The 23785-nt window shown below is 43.0% G+C and overlaps 1 protein-coding gene across 3 annotated transcripts in view; it reads right to left on the bottom strand.

Moving 5' to 3' along the window:
- Positions 1 to 6120: 6120 nt before the first annotated feature.
- The window catches only part of ZNF804B (zinc finger protein 804B), a 197661-nt gene continuing 179996 nt past the window's right edge, over positions 6121 to 23785 (bottom strand). The window contains exons 3-5 of one of the 3 annotated variants that reach the window (XM_077303454.1): positions 16553 to 16683; positions 8424 to 11940; positions 6122 to 7781 (exon numbers count right to left, since the gene is read on the bottom strand). In XM_077303454.1, the coding sequence (XP_077159569.1) occupies positions 8433 to 11940; positions 16553 to 16683 (3639 nt within the window). In that variant the 3' untranslated portion in view covers positions 6122 to 7781; positions 8424 to 8432. Of the gene's footprint in view, positions 11941 to 16552; positions 16684 to 23785 lie in introns of all 3 variants that reach the window. The other 2 variants (XM_077303453.1, XM_077303455.1) reach the window with 2 other exon arrangements.

Here is a 23785-nt window from a genome sequence, read left to right as displayed (position 1 = left end):
ATGGGAAGAAAAGACCAAAATGCTTCTGAACCTTCCGGCTAGTTATTGACATAACAGGTAGATAAAAGTACTTTGAGATGTTTCGAATCTGTTTTTACAATCGTTGTTGTAATCTTCATGGTGAGGCTGTGCCAAGAAAAATGTATTAAGAAAGGGGCCGAGAATGTTACAAGGTGTTTCGGTGTTTTACTCTAGCAAAAAGGGTATTTTCCAGTTAATAACAGTGCGCACCAGAGTGCATTAAGAATTATAAGATAGCCATTTTTATTAAAGAGGGTACAGAGAAGGAAAAATTTATAGACTCAAACATCCTGCCTTATTTATATCACCTATAGCCCAGACAAAAGTTATTTATGTTCCCAGCTCCAAGCTAAATTATATGTTGCTAAAATAGGGATAATGTTTGTATGAAAACAGGAGATTTTAAAACGATCATTCTCAAATGATTTTTTTTTTGCATTTGCTTTGCAGAGAACTGTTTTGTAGGTTTTTTCCCTCCTGTAACATGTAGCTTAGTTCCCTTGCTAGAGGCGTTGGCTCTGCAGATGTCTGCCTCCAATGAGTGGCTTTGTAGACCAGGTGCAAGTGCTGGTAGGGGAAAATATGGATGAGCTTGTCCTGGAACTAGGTAAGGACCACACTGGCACCAGCTCTGTGCCTTGTGAAACAATGGACTAGATCCAAAGACTCTCTTTTGTTTAGAGTCTGTAACGCAGAAAGCCTTCAAAGCAGCACCACAAGTGAGTTGTGGCTAACAAGCAGCCTAGTATGGCTACCCAAGTTTTGAACAATTCCAACCCTGACTCCAGACTTGGCCCAACAGTATTACTGCTGCCTTGGTTTGCACATGAAAGTGTGACAAGATGCCTTACACCCCATTCTTCTGCCCCATGGGTGGTACAGCTCAGCAAGGCCCTCAATCTCTTTCAGGGAAAGCTGTACTCCATCAATGGGAGGGAGAACACTCCAAGTGAAAGCTGCAATATTTCTGTTCAGCACAACCCTCTGTTCTTATCTGCATTTAGCTTCTGTTTTTTCTGTTTTTATTCTGTTTTTTCCTCCTCCACCATGTAACCATAGCACTGGATCAGGGCAGAGGATGGATTCAAGGGAATGGCTGATGCTCTCAAACAGCAGTCTCCAACCCCTGGTCCGAAGACCGGTCCCGGTTCGTGGATCAGTCAGTACCGGGCTGCGGCTCCTACTCGTCCTCCTCCCCGACTGCTGCCTCTGGTGTTCTCCGGCGTCCACCATGGCTGGGGCTCCCCCTCGGTGTGGCACTGCGCAGCTGCTGCTGGCAATGCCCCCAGTGGGCGGCGGGAAGCCAGGGGCACCGGCAGGAAAGCAAGCGGAGCAGGGGCTCAGGTGGCGGCAGCAACATCCCTTGGCAAAAGACTACCACCCCCCCGGGCCTCAGTAAAATTGTCAAGCGTTGACCGGTCCCCGGGGATAAAAATGTTGGGGAGCACTGCTCTAGAAAGCTACAGTCTGTCTGCCCCGCCCAGGTTTTCATCTCTTCTGTCCTAATTTGCTGAGTCAGCTACTGACTTTCCATTGTCAACTGCCAGTGATTTGGTTGAGCTAGGATTAGCTAGACTCACATCAACCTATCGTTTACCTAAAGCTACCAGCTCTCATTTGGGAATACCTAAAAAATTTGGAGGTGGAACCTAACAGCCAGTTTGGTGTAGTGGTTAGGAAGGTGGACTTCTAATCTGGCATGCCTGGTTCAATTCTGCACTTCCCCACATGCAGCCAGCTGGATGACTCTGGGGTCACCATGGCACTGATAAAACTGTTCTGACCAAGCATTGATATCAGGGCTCTCTCAGTCTCACCCACCCCACAGGGTGTCTGTTGTGGGGAGAGGAAAAGGAAGGCGACTGTAAGCCACTTTGAGCCTACTTTGGGTAGAGAAAAACAGCATATAAGAACCAACTCTTCTTCTTCTTCTTCTTCTTCTTCTTCTTCTTCTTCTTCTTCTTCTTCTTCTTCTTCTTCTTCTTCTTCTTCTTCTTCTTCTTCTTCGGGTGGGGAAGGGAGGGACTTCAGTGGGGTATAATGCTATAGAGCAGGGGTGGCCAAGCTGTGGTTCTCCAGATGTCCATGGACTACAGTTGCCACGTGCCCCTGCCAGTTGGCCATGTTGGCAGGGGCTCATGCTAATTGTAGTAAATGAACATCTGGAAAGCTACAGCTTGGCCACCCCTGCCATAGAGTCTACCTTCCATAGCATTTTCTCCAGGTACTGATCTCTGTCACCAGGAAATCAGTTGTAATCCCAGGATGTCTCCAGCTACTTCCTGGAGGTTGGCAACCCTACATTTATCAGAAGACATGCTAACACTAAATTTCAATTAAAAAAATTCTCTAGATTTATGTTCTGCCCTGTCTCAGACAACTTGCATAGCATTTTAGCTCAAAAAGCATTTTCCAGCTGTTTCTATTGCCTTCTATAAATTTTGTAGGTTGTGGGTCATTAGAGAAAGCAGATCCAGGAACTAAGTGCAAGTATTTTGGAAAAGAGAAATTACAACGCGCTATATGCTTGCATGCATCTTATAAAGTCAAAAAGGGCACTTTCCCCTTTGTCCTGGAAAGCTTAAATGTTAGCATGAATAAAACTGCTGCACTTTAATTGTGAACTCTGCATGCCCTGTGCGTGGCATGTGTAACCAAGTCCCTTGGATGTATAAATGCAGCCGGAACTGATTCTCTGACATTTGTTTCTAGGGGTTTATTCCTTAGTTAATATACCGCTATACCGATACACCAATAACTCCTGTTCGTTTCGAGCAGCCAGATAGGAGCATGATTCAAAGCAATGAGACAAGCAGCCAGATGTGACAGTCACATTTTGGCAATTCTGTCATGCCTAGTCATATATCAAAAGGGAAAGTAGAGAAGGAAGGGGAAAGCGTATCGGAAAATTTGGTTTTTCCCCATGAATAATTCTGTTTAGACAGTCAGTGTTTATAGAAGCTATACATTCTTCCATGACAAACCTCATACAATGCGAGTGATAAAAAGTGACACCTGTAATTGCATTTAGAAGAACATCACCCCCTTCCATCAAGCATTAGTCACCACATAGTGAGATCCACATGGAATCCAAGTTTTCTGCAAGGAGGTTCAACTCTCAATGGACTCCAGCAGCCCTGTGTTCTGTATAACAAACTAATTTAGAGAGGTTTTGCTAAGAACCCAGATCATTGCGATAGGGAACCCGGTCCTCTCACTGTCTGGTGGGAATGAAAAACAGCAACAGCGCCGGAATGCACATGCGCCCACCTGTCTTAAGAGTGTTGGTCTTTACGCCAATTCTTTTCCTGAAACTCATACATTTCAACAGCGGCGTTATTCAGTTTTAGGCTACCTTTTCCTTTTGGCAGTTTGTTCCTTCTGCTAAACTAATTAGGGTAGATTGTAGATACCACTGGGTAATACTGTGTGTGGAATAATTTCTTGTGCTGTTTCTGATCCAGATACTGGGGGGTTGGGGGGGGTGGCCATTGCCAATGAAATGACAGGGTTAGGAGGATCAGGGGCGGTGGGCTCAGAGCCCGTTGATTAAATTCTTCCCATGTTCACCTACCAGCTGGCTTTCAGAATGAAAAGCCCCAATCTTGTTCCTGTGCGTGGTGGGACACAGGGTAGCTTAGCCATTTCAGTGGCCTTGATGCATCTTGCTTTGCATAGGATCAGACTGAAAGCAGCAATATTCCAATGAATGGTTTAATAACTTTGACACATAGTTGGTAGGCATTTCATGATTTGATCATCATTATTTCTTTATGAAGACCATTGGTTTGCATGTATGCTATAGGGAACAATTTTTATGCATGAAATTGATAAATACATATAGTTTATTAGGTTGCAAATGAGAAATTTATTTGCTCGGAAAAGTTCAGTGGCACAGGAGAATGAAGTATTGATTTCTTGTGCACGCAGGCATAAAGCATAAGAAAGCTGAAGGTCTGTAAACAGTTGCTTCTTGGTCTCAGACTTGAAGGGTTTACAGAATAGTCATCAAATTGGTAAACTGGGTTTGTTTTGATTAAAAATATTCCAAGGTCCGTTCAAAAGACCAGCTCCCATTTGTAGTGATTTGGGAGCTGTTTTTGTGCCCCCCCCCTTCTAATTTAGGAAATTTATTTTCTTTAATTTCTTGGATTTCTAAGCCGCCCCTCTACAAAAAGGTCTCGGGGCAGCTTACAACAAAAGACGATAAATCTCATTAATTTATATAAAATATTACTCACTTGCTCTATCAAATAAGCATAAGGAAGAAGCATACTGAGAAAATGGGCTGCTCACCAATCAAGGGCAAGGAATAAACTTCCTCCACCACTTTTGTCTTTTTGGGTGGTCCTCAGTATCTATGAAATTCTCCTCCAACCAGTACTGTTCCTAGCCTATTTGGCATCTGGAATGGGCGGGGCTTGGTAACATGGGGGTGGGCAAACCCTGATGTGCCCCCCACCCAGGAAAGAGTTCCAGAGAAAGTTGTCCTCCACCTCTTCCCCCAGCCCCTCCTAGGCAGCTTCTCCATGGCCCAGATCTCACTTCTTCCAGCCAGCACCAAATGGCAACAGATCCTCTGACTAGCCACCAGTTCCCTCCCCCCAAACTTTGTGCCACTGTTGCTGCACAAGAACCAAGGTGGGATGGCCAGGGCAGGAGCTGAGCAGTGTGTGTACCCCCCTGTGCTGGGTGCTGTGGCTGTGCCAGGTGAGCCACACAGCCAACCTGGCAGGACATGTGTGTCACTCCATCCACTGGTCCCTGCCACCTACCCTCCTTCTCTTTACCCCCTCTGGGCATCAGGGCCCTTGCTGGGCTCTCTCTCTCTTCTCACTGGCTGGAAGGTGCTTGCTGCCTGTGCCCTTCAGGCCTGTTGTGGGATTTGCCCAGCCTCTGTCACAGGCCCCATGGGGAGAAACTAAGGCTGACTGACTCATGCTAGAACTGGAGAAGTGCCTTGGCCAGGGAGCTGGAGGGCAGCCCTCTGTCAGGGAGAAGGAGGCCAGCTGACCACTCACCTGGCCTTACCCCCCCCCCCCAGGGCTGGGCTGGTTCTTGGTACTGCAGGCTGCTGAGCTGAGCATGCTGCCTGTTCTTCTCCCTTTTCTCTGTCTCTGTCTCTGTCTTTCTCTGTCTCTAGCCTTTGAACAGAGAGCTGTGGCAGCCAGGGAGGGGGAAGATCACGAAAAGTGGTGCCCCTCATCAAGTGGTACCCAGGGCAAGTTCCCTGGCTGCCCCTCCCTAGAAATGCCACTGCCTCCAATGCCACATTTCAAAGGTTTCTCTTCCTGTCAGTTGTCTTCACTGTCCAGCTTTCACACCATACATAATAAGGAATACTAAGGTATGGATCATCTTGATACATTCATTTTAGATGTCGTGAGATAAGCAAAACTCCAATCAAAGCTAAGTGTGCACCCCTCTAAATAGTCATTATTATAATTTGCTAATGAAATGCAATATAGGGCGTTTATATATGCCCAACCTGGGGGTTAGACTAGATGGGGTTGGACTATATGGCCTGTATGGCCCCTTCCAACTCTACGATTCTATGATTCTATAACCTCTATATTACATTGATCTCTCTCTCTCCCAGTGCCTGTACATGTGCGTGTCCTGCAGTCACACTTTCCGTCCATGTGCTTACACTAATTAAAGGTGGGCTACCGATACAGTGGCAAGGCTTTGATTCCACCACAAAGAGATCCTTCTGCAGGAACCCAAGGAATTGCGGCCTGGGTCTTCTAGGTATGCCAGCTGTTTATCATTCCTCTCTGAGAGTTCTGAAACCTTTAATTTTCCCTAGGCAGGGATTTAAAGCATGATAATATAGTGTTTCTGAGTACTGATTTTTTTTCCTACTGAGTTTCTTTCACACAGAGATATTAAAAAAACTTTAAAGGGAAAATACTGAGAAATCTGGCAAAATCATGCATAAAGATTATTTTAAACCGCTTTTTGTTAAAATGCTTGAAAATACACAATCCATTGTCCATTAACATGCTTATAAAGAACACATCAGGGATGATTTTTAGAAGGAATATTTATTTATAGAGCCATTTAAACAACTCTACTAACACATGCTATTTTTAAAAAAGAAATAGCCTAAAAATGAGTAGTTACAGCTTCTTGGAGAAATTAAATGCATTTCAGTTTTGTGGATTAAAATACAGATTCGGTTTGCCCTCATCTGCACGTGACTTTGTTGTTTGCCTTTCGGTACCAAAAATGTTTTCTGACACTCTTTCTGCCATGAAGTCTTTTTATTGGAAAAAAAAATTATTGCATGAAACTACATTCCCAGGAACAACTTTTATTACCTTAAAAAAAAAGCTGCATTGCATGTTCAATAGTGCAATTTCACTTATCTACTGTATAATATAAAACACTTTTTACATAGAATACAAAACAGAATACCTAGTTTACAGATTATACTAGCCAGAGTATTATTCAGTTTAAATATAGACAAAAATGCTTTGGAAAATGAATCCAGTGGCATTCTTAAATATCTTTGCAAAACTGTATAACAAAGAGACGTGGTTAGCATTTTTACAGCAATGCTTAATGGGGAAACATTTACAGTTGGCTGGGATAGGCTCATCCAATCACTTCTCTCCCACCTCAAAATGAATGTTTTTAACCACCTTGTGGTGAAATTGTCATGAGTCTTTGTCTTACAAAGTGTTAGAAATGCATTTGGGAGACCCAATTTTGACGGCTTGTGGAACACAAGTTAGTCTGCCAAAGCTAAAGGCCTGTCAGAACCTTCTAAGGCCGTGGTTCTCAACCTTCCTAATGCCACGACCCTTTAATACTGTTCCTCATGTTGTGGTGACCCCCAACCATAAAATTAGGTAAGTGTTCTTTCACAGAAATTAAACTGAAACTGACCAATGGCATGAAGATCCATTGTTCATGATTGTATATAAATTGTTTTTTTTTCAGGGGGTTATCAGTTCAGTTCTGCTTTGTCCCACCATGCTGATCTCGCTCTTTTCCACTGCTCCAGACAGACGAACGCTCTATCTCGATATACCCCGCACAGCAGTTGTTTGGATGGTGCCCCCATAGCCAAGCTGCTTGCCCTGCCATGACCCTTGTGAAAGGGTTGTTAGACCCCCAAAGTGGTCCCGACCCCCAGGTTGAGAACCACTGTTCTAAGGCATAGGCAAATCAGGGTCTCATGAGACAGCAACAGTGAATGTTTTGTGAATGGATAAAAAAACTGAAAGTAAATCCACCCCACATTTTACTTACTGGAATCTATGGTTACCATACAGTATGGTTGAATACGTTTTAGTGGTAGCACCCAGAATCAAATCATTATACTTGGAAATTAGTTTAAATTATTTTGATAGAAATAACTTCCAAGTAAATATAGTCAATGTCACAGTCTAAACATAAACGAATGGCAGATATATTGGGTTCACGGATCTTGTGGTTTGGCTTTGCTATATTTCAGTGGGTTTTCAGTGATAGTAGTACAATTCTCATAAACCCAAACCATCAAAACCCTCTTCACATTTCTTTTTAAAGCAGTTGGAAACTTGAGGCAGAAATCAGACGTGCTCATTTATAGTTTAATATGTTAGAAACCAAATTATACAATCAAGATAAGTACAAAAACATACCTGTCCACTCCCCCCTGCCCCGGCCAAGTTTTTCAGGCTATTGACATTCATATACCTGTGTGAAGATTTGATGAGTTTCTCAAAGGAGTTGCCTGGAGGAAATTGTTGGTTGCTTTGCTAGAGAGCCTATGCATTTTCCAAGACAAGAAAGAAAACAGAATTTTGCCATTAGCACAAGAGTAGTTTGAGCCAGTGCTGATGGTACAATCCTGCCTCTATGCAGTGGCTGTCAGAATAATGATGCTACAGGAATGATCTTTCCATATCTTTTTTCAAAGTGAAGATGAAAACCAATATGAGTCTTACCATAAAATAAGGAGCCATATTGAACCTTAAGCTATTACTAATGGACTCTGGATCATGTTAATCAAATGTCCAGTTATCGCCGGACGATCAAATAAACATTCAACAAGCTGTGTCAGCCAACCTCGAGTTCCCTCGGTGTTCTTGATGTGCTCTAAATCAGGGGTAGTCAACCTGTGGTCGTCCAGATGTCCACGGACTACAATTCCCAGGAGCCCATGCCAGCAAACACTGGCAGGGGCTCATGGGAATTGTAGTCCATGGACATCTGGAGGACCACAGGTTGACTACCCCTGCTCTAAATAAATGCCACAACTTCTCTTAAGATACACAGTTGGGTTTCAAAGGGATATTTCCCCTCCTAAACTACTCTTGGAGTGTCAGATGACAACGTTGCTATTTTTAAGATTTTTTTTTTAAATCACAACTGCCTTTCCCCACCTTCATTTCCAAGAGCGAACACACCTTGCACAGTCAAGAATGATGCCGAAATTCTTGTCCCTGGAATAATGGATGAATGAAAGGATTGAGATGAATTGCAGAAGATACAGTTCCACTGAGCTGCGGGGCGAACAAAGTAGGAATAAGTGTCGGATGGGGCAGGGAGGGGACTGCCAGGTGAGACGGGTGAACGGGAGTGGCAGACACCAAATGGAGCGGATGGCTTGTCATGAGGGCGGAGTGCGCAGGTATGAAAGCGGGAGTGAAAGGCGACAGAGAGATCGGGGCAAAGGGAGACTGTTGGAATGGATGTATCCGAGTCAGGGAAAGATGGCTGCTGTGGGGATGGACGGCAGCGGAGAGGGCAAAACTTTGCAAAAAAGTCTGGTGGAGGGTGGCGACAGAGGCGTGCGGTGAAACAGGAACCGATTGAACCGATGGGGGTGTGGCGAAGGCAGCTGGTCCGGTGGCAGACAGAACCTTTAGATGCTTTGCCACAAGTTGTTTCTGCACATGCTGCTGGGCCTGCAGCTGAAGAAACCTGTATTTGTCTATCTCATCAGGGGAAAAAGTTATAGGCTGCTGAGTTAAGGGAGAAGAGATGCACTTGCTGTATGCTTCCGTCTTGCTTTCTGTCTTGTTCTCTTTATGCATAGCGCTGTCAGAGTGAGAGATGAAATCCCCTTCTGCTCGCATCGAGTTCAAGCTTGCATTGTGTTCTTCTTTGGTCTCTGTTGGATTTGGAACCACAGAATATCTAGTCGAAGGAAAAGCACCAGGAAAATCATTTGGGACTACTGGGTCACAGCTTTGTGGAAGGGCTTGCATTTCACCAGTTAAGAGATCTGACGGTTCATTTATTGCTGTGTCCTTTTCCATATTTGAGGCCTGGCACCCAGGTCCTCTTTGCATTATGTTTTTCAGGAGGCAGTTATTGTAGTTAGTGCTAGCGGAAAGAACCGCTTTGTTTATTGTTGAAGCTTCGACTTGATCTTTGTTTGCATGGCTTTCCACCGTGCTGGGGTCGCTGTTCCACACACTAACATGGAGGACATTCTCAAGCGGAGGTAACGTTCCTTCATTACCCACTGAAGATACACATTTAGTGCCAGGTGGACTACGGCAGAAATCTATGCCCCCGACGTTCGAAAAGCTCTCGCCATGCTGAGTTTGCTCCTGGATTTTCTTCGACTTCACTTTTTCTAACAGTAGCTTGGCAGTTATTGACTTCGGCTGCCCCACTGCTTCCTTTCCTAGCTGTTTGACAGGGCCGATGCCAGCGCGCTTTGATGGGCATCTGAGATTGTGGCAGTCGTAGATGGCAGAATCAGCTTTTCCCGGTTCAGAGTCATAGCAGTTTATCATATTCCTGTTGTGTTCGTTCCAATCGCTTATTGATTCTCTTGCAAGGGATCCTGAACTGCTGCCTCTTGATCTGGTGCAACTCAATGATCTTTCACTGCTTCCTGAATCTCGGGTGGAAGACCCTTTGGAGCTGCTGTAGCTTCTACACCTGCTGTGTTTACAGGCTGGATGTCTGTTTCGGCTTTGCTTTGATACGTCTCTGTGTAGTAAATGCCTATATCTTGAATGTCTTTGATATTTTACCGTGCGCCTCTGCGTACAGTGACTAGGTCTTTGACTTTTATTGTTGAAGAGGCAGTCCTCCTCTGCCTCATCAGAAGATGAAATGCAATTGTGCTTTTTGTGTTTATATTTCAGCCTTTCAACCGGCTTTTGTTTCCTCTTGCAACAAAAAGGCAAATGACTCCTTCTGTGATCACTTGATCTGTGACTAGAGTAGCAACTAGCAAAACTAGTTGCACTGCTAGCAGAGGTGTCGGAATAATTAGACTGCCTGTCAGAAGAGGACTTTTGCAAAGAAGAGAATTTCCAGAATCCAGCAAAATCCCCTTTCCCTTCAGTCTCCAAGCTCTTGCCAGCGGAACCAAACTTGTAACCAAGAATTGCATCTTTCCCACCGTTGTTTACATCGCTGCTGCATGTGACCAAATCCAGCTTGCTTTGTCTTTGGGAATAAATGAAATCACATTGTACACATTTTTGTTTCTTTATCCTAGACATCAAGGGATAAATGCAGATGTTTTCATCCTGTAGTGTTTGTTCACAGTTCTGCAAGTGCTGTGCTAAAGATCTCACGTGCATTTCTGTTTGGGGACCTGTTGCTCTTGTGTAATGCTTTTGTGAACAATCAAGGTGATCAGGCACTTTAGGTATCCTTTCATTCAAATCATCTGAAATATACTTTGGAGCACTTTGATTCATTTCATTCTCTATGTCTGAATCCAAGTTTGGCTGGGACTTTTGGAGGCTTAGAGCTCTTGTCTTCTTCTTTGGCTTCAAAGTCTGATTATCATGTTCATCGGAGAGTTGCTTGTTCTTGGTTTGACCTGAGGCTTCATTTCTATCTATGTCCATCATTACTGAGTGCTCATTACAATTGTCTAGGTTGACATCATGATGGCCAGTTTCCCTGTGAGATAAGGAGAGTCTAAAATCAAAATACAATGGATTGCAACCATAGGAAACCGAAGGCTCTGTTTTTGTAAACAAAATAAGTTCTGTGGGCCACCGTAAGGCAGTACTGCCATCTTTGCTCAGAACATGGAGAAAAGGTAATGCTTTGGACTTAATTTTATGAACCAGTGCATCACCCCTAGGAGTTCCAGGGTTCTCATTTACCATTTTCAAACAATCATTTGATCCAGTCTCTTTGAATACACAGCGATTGTAGTTTACCTCACATGAATGTCCTTGCTCTGATGAGCATTGGGTTGAGAACTCAGAGACATGTTCTGCTAACAGGACATGGCTGTGCTTATAAGTGTTTTGTTGCATACAAATGTTACTTGTTTGGTAATGATCAGGGACAACCATTTCTGAAGATTTCCTCAACAGTTCTCTTTCTTGGTCCTTTACATAAGGAGATCTGCAACAACCCAAATCTGGAGGATGTAGATGGTTCTCCAGATACTCTGTGTTGGCATTATGATCCTTTTCTTTCACCATTTTGCTTGTCTCAGCTGGATGGCGTGATGGTAGGCTGTCTGTGTGACTTTGAAGTCTCTTTAGCCGTTTTTGTATGGTTGTTTTCTTTTCATCACTCATATGTATGCAAGTATGGTAGTCCTGGGGAGATGGTTTCACTGGATGCCTAGGTGATCCAGTGCAGTCATAAGCCTCTTCGAGGTTCTCACTGAAAACAGATGCTGATGACTCTAGCTTCAAATGAACCTTTTTAGAGAAGGAGAAAGACACCCCTGTCCGGTTACAGGCATTGGTGCCACAGGGAAATGCTGGGGAGACATGATTTCGAAGCAAATGGCATCTCTCCATGCAAGGCTGGGCTTTGCTTATTGCGAGCTCCTGTTGTTGCTCTGTAGTGCTGCTGGCGAGAATTTGTCCTTTGGCTGTAGTTTTGGTCTTGTCCTCATGAACAAAGAGAAGTTCCTCTTGCAGTTCTGGCTGCTTTTCTTCATCTCCTTGGGGTGTTTTACACACAGGTCGGCATCCAGCAACACTAGGAATAAATGACATCATAAAATCAATTGATTGAAAAATGAATTCCACGTATCTGTTCCACATAATATATTTCTGGTAAGGCCTTGGAGGAGGTGCTGGTCTCATGGCTTAAGTGCTGCTTAGTGCTTAACACCCACTCAGGGTGGCTGTCCTGCCCCTGAGTGCCTCCTCCTCCAACCAGCTTGCCTGTCTGTCCAATCGCCTTCCGTCTCCCACACCTGACCACCCCCCACCTCCTTCCACTTCCCTCCAAGGCTTAGATCCCTGTTGCGTGAGGGTTGCCCCTGCCGGTGAGATCCCTAATAGCTACCTGCAGCCTTTCCAGGTCTTGGTGGGAAAGGGGAGGCCGTCCACAGAGTTCTTCCACTCCACTACCCCCAATCTAGTGCCCATTGTGTTCCTGAATGCAAAGGGCTTGGCCCCTAGTTAAATATACTTCTTTTGACAAGTATGGTAAGAATAGGTGTATATAGGCCATGAGATCCAACTGACGTATTGCTAAGAGGGCACAGCAGGTAATACTCTGGAATTAAGTGGGATAACCCAGTTTTGATGGCAACATGGTATCTGCTACCTATTCTGATAGTGTGCAGGATAAGGGGTGATATCACTTCAGAAGACTGAGCACAGTCTGTAATGGGCTACTAAGGTATGTACCACCTCTTCAGTACGTATGGCTTCTCAAAGATTGCTGTCATGAATGCAGTAGAAAAGCCAGACTGGCTACACTAAACACACAAACACACACACACAGAATGTTTGATTCAGTTCTGTATGCTACCCTACACATTGCAAATGTTAAGTACAGAGGAAAGAATCAGTTTTACAATCTTGTGTGAGTTCCCGTCTTCAATTGCCGTAATCTTCACATGCCTCTAACATGGCTACCAAAGGCAAAATTCATTGGCAGTCAGAGGCGACTGTAGTAGACTTGACAGACCAATAGTATTCATTTGTTTGTTTGTTTATTTATTTAGAGCCTCTTGTGGCGCAGAGTGGTAAGGCAGTGACATGCTATCTGAAGCTGTCTGCCCATGAGGTTGGGAGTTCGATCCCAGCAGCCGGCTCAAGGTTGACTCAGCCTTCCATCCTTCCGAGGTCGGTAAAATGAGTACCCAGCTTGCTGGGGGGTAAACGGTAATGACTGGGGAAGGCACTGGCAAACCACCCCGTATTGAGTCTGCCATGAAAACGCTAGAGGGCGTCACCCCAAGGGTCAGACATGGCCTGGCGCTTGCAGAGGGGATACCTTTACCTTTATTTATTTATTTTACTGAAAACATTGTTTTAACCCATTGTTTTAACCCATTAGGGTCCCCAAGGCAGCAAACTTAAAAACTTCATTAAAACAGCATTTAAAATGGTTTATGAAATAATGACATAAAAACTTACGGATGGGCTTGTAGGGACTTAGGAGAATTCACTATATCTCACTTTTTATAAAACAGGATGGTGCTATTTCACCCTGGAGGGAACTACTTAAGTATTTTGAATATATACAGTCTAATGAAAACAAGGATTACTTGACTAAGCATATTAAAATGAAGATTTTGTTCCCTCTTCTTAGCACTTTTAAACAAATTGCCAAAAGCAGTAAGGCAAGGTCAGTTTTAATAAGGTAAAATGGTATTTTAATAATACCTTAAACTTCTGCGTTAAGCCAAAATAGAAGCCTGGAAGGTTTCCACTAACATTTTTCTACTCTTGAAAAAGTCATCCCTTTCTAACAATTTGGAACAGGACATGGAAGTGCTTTTAGGAGTCAGACCACTCCTCTCAAAGAAGGGCAGTTTATCGTTTAGAGAGGCAGAATCACTTTTCTTCTTATATATATATAAAGAAAACCTAAGTGCTAGGAATTGCCTGACCTAAAATGGACCAAAATGGATGTCAGTCACATAAGAGCTTGAAAAGTATTTTGGAAGGTGAGTCAGAGTGACTGACTGGTTAATGTCCCCCTCCACACTATGGAAAGATATACTACAACAGGATAATGGACTTCCCAGGACCTATTGACTCACACCTGGATTAATCCTATCAATATCCTTCCTCTGCTAACACTTACCTCAATCAAATGATAATAAATTCTTGATTCTATTCACCTAACCCAATAGCTCTTCCCATCCATACTTACTGGGTCATCAAGTCTCTAACAAAACTTTGGGTATTCCCAGTAAGTCCATCATGGCATTGTTTTGGGAAGATGAAGAATAAAAAGAGTTGCTTTTTATGCCTCACTTTTCTCTACCCGAAGGAGTCCCAAAGAGGCTTACAATCACCTTCTCTTCTTCTCCCCACAAAAGACACCCTGTGAGGGAGATGGGGCTGAGAGAACTCTGAGAGAACTGTGACTGGCCCAATTGACTTCATGTGGAAGAGGGGAGGGAAATCAAACCTGGTTGTCCAGATTAGAGGCCACTGCTCTTAACCACTACACCATGCTGAATCACGTCACACTAACCTGAGGATCTATTTTCACCTATAATTGTGGCACCTTGATCCATAGCAGTATATATGTATGTTCTTGGATCTAAAACCACACTCTCAATCTGTTAGGAGTTCTCTCTCTTCTTCTTGCCATGGAACACCGGTCATTTTGTTTCCATTTTGTTGCTGCTTCCATGGACCTCTTCCCTCCAAGACAGGTAATTATAGCCCTCCCCTGAAATCAGCTTTTCCCTTTCTACCCTACCTTTATTTAGCTAGTGCTGGGTGTATATTTATTAAGTGCAAAGTTTGATTTGTATTCTTTTCTTTTCAATAGAAACCTTTCCAGGTGAACACTGGCCTGGTTTATTTTGAGAGTTGTTTTTAAAAGGGACAAATCCTTGTAAGCACAGGTGAAGCATCCTAGTTACCTCCTTTTGCTCTGTTTCTTTTAAGCTAATTCCCCCAGCTAATTAGGCAACTGCCTCTTTGGGTAACAGTGCATCAAAATACCTGTGAGCAAGGGAGAGAGCAAAAGCATTGGCAAGGCAACTAAAGCGATGTTCTGTCGTTGGAACATTGGACTGATGGACCAAGAAATTGCAGCAAGACAGTGAAGCAAGGCCAGAAGTCCAACAGGTCATTCTTTTTTCTCCATTCTGAGTAAGAAGCTGTGACATAATCACTAAAACAACAGTTTTGATCCTATGACTGCATTCCAGGGAGGAACAGTGTCAGATATGGAATATAGTTTCTCTAATACTGGTTGCTAATAGATTAAACTCTATGAAATGCTTCATTCAGTGCTCACATGTTTGCTTCTAAATCTGCAGAATTAAGAACGTGCGTTTGCAGCTCTCCCTGAAACTTTCTGTGTATTCAGCAACTTTAGTCTGAAATCTCCCAAGCCAGTTTAGAGAGAAGAGAAATGCTTGGAAGTTTGTCTGGGGAATGCATGTGTAGTAGAAGTAACATTGATGACGAAGATCAAGCCGCTTCCTATCTCCTGATACCAAACTGTCCTGTGTCATCCTAATACATATGATACACGCATGAACATCACTCTGCAGTTAAAGGGAAGTGGACACATCAACATGAAGCTCTTATACTGAATCAGACCCTTGACCCCTCAGAATCAGTATTGTCTACACAGACTGGCAGTGGTTTCTCAGGGTTTCAGGGTGAGGTCTTTTGCATCACCTACTGCCAGATCCTTTAACTTTAACATATTGGGGGTTGAACCAGGGAACTTCTGCAAGCCAAGCCATCTGCTACCACTGAACCACAGCGCCTCCCAAATGACCATGAATCTACTGAGACAGTTGGTGTCTTGAAGGCCTGAATGAGAACTGGATATACCTGTAATTCAAAGACTAAGGAGGAAGAATTAAAGAAGTGAAGAAACAAAGGAGAAGGGTCAAAAGTACCACAATGTCACCAGTCCTACAAGGCCCAGAGATACTATCATGTTCCCATCCCTACAAAGGAGGAGGCCAAAAACAGAGCAGGCAGAACTTTCCATCCTCAATGGAGCTCTCCTACTCAAGCAGTCCGTTCCCCTTCCATCTTCATTAGAGTTTCTTGCTTGAGGAGTCAACATGTGCAACAACCAGGTGTGGCCTACCTGAACTTTGGTTGATTTGGGAATGGTGCTAGTCTAGGAAGCATAAGTACTTTTAATAAAGTTTTATCTCATTGTAAAAGGATCTTTGCTGGGGCTCTCTGTGTACTGCTGGATTGAAACCCACAGGCCCACAGCTCTGCTCTAGAGTCGGTTCAACGAAGGAGAAGAAGGCAAAGGACTACAGGTGCTATTTTGCACCTGGTGGCATACAGGGCTGAAAAGATACACAAAAAGGAGAAACATATGGGGAGAAATTTAGTGATTATTTAGGGCCCCTTTCTGCATTGAAAATTTCTGCCCTTGAAAATTTAGTACGATATTATTAATCAAGTAAGAGCAGAATAGCAGGAAAAGGATTAGAATGAATCCCAGCTTTCAGAAGCTAAGGAATTAATTCAGCATTCCCAAATTTATGACTTGCAAAGCAAGAATGTTTAACATGAAGGATAAAGAAAAGAGTGATTTAAAGAACATGTGATACATGTGCACAGCAGGAATCAGGGACAGATGGGAAAAGAGGAGAAGTTTAAAATGTTGCAGAACTCTTCCAAATGCTTACCATTCGGACTGCTTCCGCATCTCAGCCAGCTGATGGAGGCGCTTGAGTGCTTTTTCTTGTTTCTTCTCATCTTTCCATGATTTTGAAGCCACATTCCGAGCAAATTCTCTTTGCTTGAGCTCCTTCAATCTCTGGTTGAGAAAAGTAGAAGAGGAAACATAAAAGATGGTGAGTGGATTTTTACTATGATTATGTATTCCATTTTCCACATGTGATGCACATAACGGGAAAAGAAAATTAAAAAAAAATATATTTAAAAGGAATTCTGAAAAATGCACCTGTGATTCAGGTGATGCCACTGATTGCAGCAAACAGAGAACCCAGGGGGTGGGGGGCCACACCAGCTTCTGGGAGAAAGAGGGAGGGGGTGTGGCCAGTCATGTATGAGTTCTCTGTTCTCCACCAGTCTCAGATTGCGGGGTGGGAAGGAGGGGTGGCAATCCTAATCCGAGAGGACTTCTCCTTCAGAGCCCTTCCTGTGCCATCAGTCCCAGGTATTGAATGTGTTGGCTTCAGGTGGGGATCAATTGCTTAAACAGAAACAATTATTGATATATGGAAACCATTTTCTATGTAGCATTGCTGTTATGGCCGTAGCAAGTAGAATAACTCAAGGGGGATGAATCATATTTACTTAGGAAAAGGATCCTGAAATTTTTGATCCCTGGGTAATGCCAATTTCCCTTCAATAAAATCACTCCCTGGGAATCTAATAGGAGGAAGTATTACCAGGAGTGACCATAAGACAGAGAGATGAGACAGGAAACCTTTTCTTTGAAATAAGGGAATCAAAAGATGTAAAAGGAGTCAAATCATGTGCTGATTTCTTCATAGACAAATTAAGATGTCACCAGATCATTACATTATATATGTGTGTGGATATATGCAAAAACTTCAGGCAAAAAAGGAGGAAGGTGCAAATTGATGAGAAGAATTTAAACAGTTGCACTTAGAAGCATTTCACTGAATATAAATTCTGGGCCTGGAAATGTACCCCAAGGAACTAGCTCAATAAATCTGCAAGTGTTTCTCTGAACAACAGAAAATAATGTCATGATTGGAAACCACCACCAGAATGGGCATTGGAGGAATGGAGCAGGTGTACATAAAATAAACAATGGTAGCATTTGTCTGGCTAAACAATTAGGCAAAGCTGACTTTTTATCCTAACAAGCACTGCTGAACAATATCAGAATAATTACAACCATACATAAGGGTGCTCAACCAAGATAGTGAGCCTGGGAATTAACAGACATTTAAGTGTGCAATTACCTTTTTCATGCCATTAGGTACCTAACTGGCTGGCTAAACTTAGTTGCATGTGCCAAATTATGATTTATTTTACAGAATTCCAGCATCTTGGCCTTTTGAGGTTAAAAATAAAAATACCACGATACCATCGGTTTGCTCCTGGGAGTTGGCACACTGGGCAAAGGATGTAAGATTGAAGGGAAAGCTCTGTGGCACCAGCACAACCTGTAGCATCACAATATCGCACAGAGGATATTGCACAAACACCTTTCATGCCACTCAGCTTGCACTATCCATACTTACCTTGAACAGCACTCACTGATGTGCAAAAAAAAAAAAAAAGCCAGCACAAAATACCCTGAAAATCCATCCATCCATCCATCCATCCATCCATCCATCCATCCATCCATCCATCCATCCATCCATCCATTCGATTTCTATACCGCCCTTCCATATGGCTCAGGGTGGTTTGCATAGAACATCACAGGGGGATACATGGAATGAACTAACATATAACATAGTCAAATACAGCAACAATAATCTAACAGTGGTTCTAAATAACAAAATTTCAGTGAACTTAAACAACAACAATATAACAGGAATGGTAACTTAGCTAAGGCCCCTAGAGAGGTCAGACTAGTTCAGGCCATGGGGGGGGGGGGGATTTCTGAGGCAACTTGGTGGCAGGCAAGAATTTTCTGGCTACGATTTTCTTGCAGGCTATTATTTGGCTACCATGAAGGACTGCTTCAAATCCTAGGGTAGTACTTCTCCATTAAAGTTGTGCATTGGCCAAGACTGGCCATATATATAAATCTGATCTTATGGAACACTTCCCTGCCAGGACCACTCCTTGATGGCTGCTCATACTAGCACTGAGCATTCAAAAGCCAAGTGTCTGTGTTATGGCTTCCATGTGGAAGCATCAGTGTGTTGAACTATTTTAGACAAGCACACGTGAGGGAATCATAAAATCTGAATAAGTCATGAGTCAGCATCACTGGCACAACCGTATGAACTTTTTCACATGTTCTATTGAGCAGTTATAATAGGACAACAGACAGTTCCTGAAATACCGACATCTGCATTCAACATCTAACTACTGACATCTAAAATACTAACATTTCTTCTTATTTTCATTTATTTAGCAATTACACGTGCATAAAAGTTCCGAGTTTAAGCAGGTTTAAGAATAAATTGGGCTTGATGTTCAATCCCAGACCTTCTTGCCTTTCAGAACGCATTAAGTCCCCCACCCAACCTCTGGGGTTTGAGCAATGCCTCACCTGTGCCTTATTCAACATTCTGCTATTGCAGGGGCTTGAGAGTAAGGTACCATTTGGTTGTTTGTTTCTTTGCCACACTGATTTCCTATTAAACTAGTTTCATCTGGTAGACTGAAATGTAGCCAGTTGACCAGTTTCTGTGACCAGGAAGTATAGAAAAACAGCCACCCAATTCAGCTCGACCTGACTCGTTCTTGCTGGCTAGAGTGGAACACCTCGTTCTATGTACCATGATTATTTCTGGAGCCATGTCAATAGAACCAGCCCACTGACCCAATAAAATGGGCATTGGCTTTCGTCAAATGATCTTCTAAACATCTCACATGGTTTTCAAATACATGAGACTAGATGTACTCCCCACATTTTTAAGTAAATTATTCTATAAAGTTGACGTCACCTTTCAAAGCCCACCATTGGCAATGGCACATCTCACAATCCAACTGGAGGAAACAATGCAAAGGAGCTCCTGAGAGGAGCCACTTGAGGTCCCCAGTGGGAACCATAAGGCAGGCAGGCAGGCAGGCAGGAGATACCTCACAGATTTGTACAGGGAGAGATCAACCTTCATGTTATTTGCCTTGGGGACTCAAAAAGATGGAAAGGGGGTATAAGTGTTCGTAACGAACAATAAATAAAGCCAATAGGTAGGGATGGGAAGGTAGGAGAAGCTCAGAGAATTCGAACAGCTGCCTTGTCCACAAGGAGGCAATGGAGTCTAAGCCATCCAGCTTGATGGATCTGTCCAGAAAAAAATAACATCAAAGCAGCCTTGAAATGTAGGAAATAGTCCTGCTTTGGGGATGAATCTTTCCCCAGTATTCACTTTTTAAGATATATCAAATTTATTCTTATTCTTTTTTTAAAAGAGGAAATTCTTTTTCATTTCTCTTTGGAAAGACATCAGTGATCCTTTTGTAACTTCAGCCCATGCTGTTGCTTATGCTGCAGACCACAGGGTGGTGCTGTAGCAGAAGGATAGGACAATTTGGGAAGTTATCACCTTGCCTCTGAGCATCTAAAGAATGAAAGTCCAAAATTTCGAAATTGGCCAGAAACTGACTCCAAATAAAAAGTGGGAAAGATACAGAGTAATCGAGTAAAGAGGAATTGAAATAATTTCTCTTAACAGCCCTAACCGGAAGTCACACAGGTATGACTCACCTTTCTTTTCTTACAGCTCTGGGCCTAAGTGGGGCCAAGAACAGTAAGCATTTTTGTGGGGCTGATCAGGACTACCAAGCAACAGCACTGCATATTGTGTGGACCCTCACAGTTCTCTAACCCCCACAAGAACAATATGAGTCTCTGCCACGTCTCAGCCAGAACTGAACAATGTCTTGTTTCTCGGCTTTTCAGAGCATTCCCATGTTGAGAAGTATTTTTTTTAAATAATCATACTAAGTATTATGGGGATTATTTTAAATATAAAAAGGCCAGGTTACATCATTTTTAATAAACTCCATCTTTTAATGCATCTTTTCATATATCTTTTTTAATAAACTCCAAAGCTATATGTTCATCCTCTGAACAAAGGTAGTTTATTGCACATGGAGCAGCCAGCAGCATTTTAAAATGGGCTTCCTCTTTCTTCTTCTTAAATGGGAATAAATTGCAGAATAATATAGCAGAACAAATAACATTATTTGCAAAATGAGTTCCAGATCCCAGCCATAACATGACCATGATGAAATTATTAAAAAGCATAATTGGAGGGGTGTCTAAAAAGCATATAGTGTTAGCCAACCAGCAGAAAGAGCAGGGACAGAATTTGCTTTCTCCATGGCAACGGGCATTCTAAAAATAACTTTGAAAAGGCTATGACTTTTCAGGATTAAACATCATGAGAAAGGCAAATGTAACATTTAACTGGTGCATTTCTGTTTGTTTTCCAGCATCACAAAACAATATCGCTGTGAAACCTCTTTGAAGTGGAATTAATACCAGTGATTACGTTGATGCTGAGCTTTCTGGGAAATCTTACCCGGTTGCACACGTGCTTCCGTAATCCTTCACCGCTGCCAAGCAACCCTACCCTATCAGTTTCCTGGAATTCTTCCAAGGCTCCTGTACAGGGCACAATTGCCCCAATGCTGGGCATTATCCAGTGAAATTTAATTGCTCTTCAGTCCAATTGAAATAAGTGGTACAGCTAGCTGGATCACACAGACCCAAATGTCTCCAGCAAGCCACTCCTCGGCCCTCGTACATGGTGGCAGCTCCACTTAACGAAGAGGACTAGGCAGTAAATGGAGTAAGGAAAAATGTAACCCCAGGAGTAATGCCAGCACTCTGGGTCTGCCCTGGGCTCCACTCCCCCAGACAATGACTTCTCAGGAACTGGATTTTATTGTCCTGTTTGACCTGGAAGTTTTAATCAACATATAGCTCATTAACTCTTTTGCTTCCCATGCCCCACCTCTCCAGTAGGCTAAGAGCCTTTGGAGGGTGGTGTGACTGATCCAGAACCCTTCCCAATACCAGCAAGGGATATTTACGTGCTCTGTTCAGGTTTCTGATGGGTAGTGTAAATGGTATCGAAAGGAGCCAGTTTAGTCCTGCAGTTCTAAACATTTTAACGCAAAAGTAAATCCCAGTGAATTCAACATAGCACTTACTCCCAAGTAAGCTTGCACAGGCATGCCCTCAGAAGCAGGCCTGCTCAAAATCTTACATGGTTAAACTCAATGGGGATGTACTCCCGGAAAAGTGTCCTTAAGCTTGTAATTATTTCATTTTTTCTGTTCACGAACCACTTAGTTTCCAAGTGGGGCTTTAATTGCTTTAGCTGTTCCTTGACAATATTGTGAGCTTTGAAAACTCTCTCTGTCTCTCTCCCTCTGAATGTTAAAATGTTATCTTTCATTTATATGGTGGCATGTACATTTTTCCAGTGTACAACCCTGCCTTGTAACCCTGAATCTGAATTATTTACCATTAAAAAGAAAGGGTGCTGAGTTTAAATACTAAAGCAGTGCCACAATCCCCTTAAAATATGCCTCAGCACGGATTCAACATGCCGATAGTGGCTTTATATCTTTTTGGTTTAGGGATCCAAAGTAATACCTAACATTGTATTGAAAGACAAGGAGAAATCGGGCAGCTGAAACTTATTCAATCTGTTCTTCCATTTCTGGAACAATCTATGACTGTTATTTGGAGTGCTATTTGTGTGGTTCTGTGGAATAACCTTGGGTAGACGGGTGAACTTTGCAAATGATAATGTGTTGAATGACAAACATTTCACAGACTTTGCTTAAATCAGAACCACAATTGATTCTATTAGGGGCCAAGACCAGTCATAGAAAAAAACATACAAAATGTGAGATCCAGTATAAAATATTACATAAATCAGTAAAACCCCATTTGATAAAAATATGTACGGTAGGTTAGTACCTAGATAGGGCCAATATCACTGCGTTTTAGCCATTCTTTCTGAATCTTCTTCAGTTTGACAGCAAAACATCACCACTTTAAATTTCTCAATTCTTATTCTCTAGCATTCTAACTAAACATTCTAGCTTTCCCAGGTATTTCTGAACATATAGGAACATTTGACCTATCTGTTTCACTTGACTAACGGATAAATACTGTTGTATATATATAGCAGTTTTATATTCTTTCTGAAGGCAACAAAGTGCATGATTTATTTCAACAATCCCTTTTGCTTCTAACCAAAAGATAAATACTAACTTCAGATTCAAAGACACTGACTAGATGGATTTATGTGCAATTAGTATCACCTACTATATTTCTTGAGCCTTTTGTGGTGCAGAGTGGTACGCGGCAGAAATGCTGTCTGAAGCTGTCTGTCCATGAGGCTGAGAGTTCAATCCCGGCAGCTGGCTCAAGGTTGACTCAGCCTTCCATCCTTCCGAGGTCGGTAAAATGAGTACCCAGCTTGCTGGGGGTTAAACGGTACTGACTGGGGAAGGCACTGGCAAACCACCCCGTATTGAGTCTGCCATGAAAATGCTGGAGGGCATCACCCCAAGGGTCAGACATGACTCGGTGCTTGGACAGGGGATACCTTTACCTTTTACTATATTTCTGCCACCACTACTGTTCATCTACACATGGTATTAGATCATACAGGGAAGTGACTACAGAAACTTGGAACTTGCTGGAAGGATATTCTGCAAAGTTATACGATTGAAAAATAATGGAATCTCCAGTCCTGTATCCCTTTTCTAGACAACAAGCACCATTAAATTTAGTGGAATTTCTTCAAAAGGTGCATGGAATTGTGCTGCACAAATTATAAAAACAAAAAAGCAGCACTGCTGGATCCCTCCAACCTAGTCCATCCCGTCAAGAATCTTATTTCCACCATAATCAGGCTTAAGGTGTTGGTTATCACCTTTAAGGCCATACACGGTCTGGGCCCAGTATACCTGAGGGACCGCCTCTCCACCTATACTCCTCAAAGAGCCTTGTGCTCTACTACTTCCGACCTCCTGGTGGTCCCTGTCCCCAAGGAAGCCTGCTTGACCTCAACCAGGGCCAGAGCTTTCTCCTTTCTGGCCCCCACCTGGAACGAGCTCTCAGAGGAGATCAGGGCCCTGACAGAACCTAGACAGTGCCATAGGCCCTGCAAAAGGGAGCTCCTTCACCAGGCATTTGGTTGAGGTAGACCAAACCACCACTTCCAGTTGGCCCCCAAGCTCCCCCCGCTACAACCAACACTAATCGGTTACCC

The sequence above is a fragment of the Paroedura picta genome, chromosome 11 (assembly GCF_049243985.1).
Source record: "Paroedura picta isolate Pp20150507F chromosome 11, Ppicta_v3.0, whole genome shotgun sequence".
In the NCBI taxonomy this organism is placed as follows: Eukaryota; Metazoa; Chordata; class Lepidosauria; order Squamata; family Gekkonidae; genus Paroedura; species Paroedura picta.
Note: the sequence above shows the minus strand (reverse complement) of the source record. Positions and strands in the feature narration are given on the sequence as shown.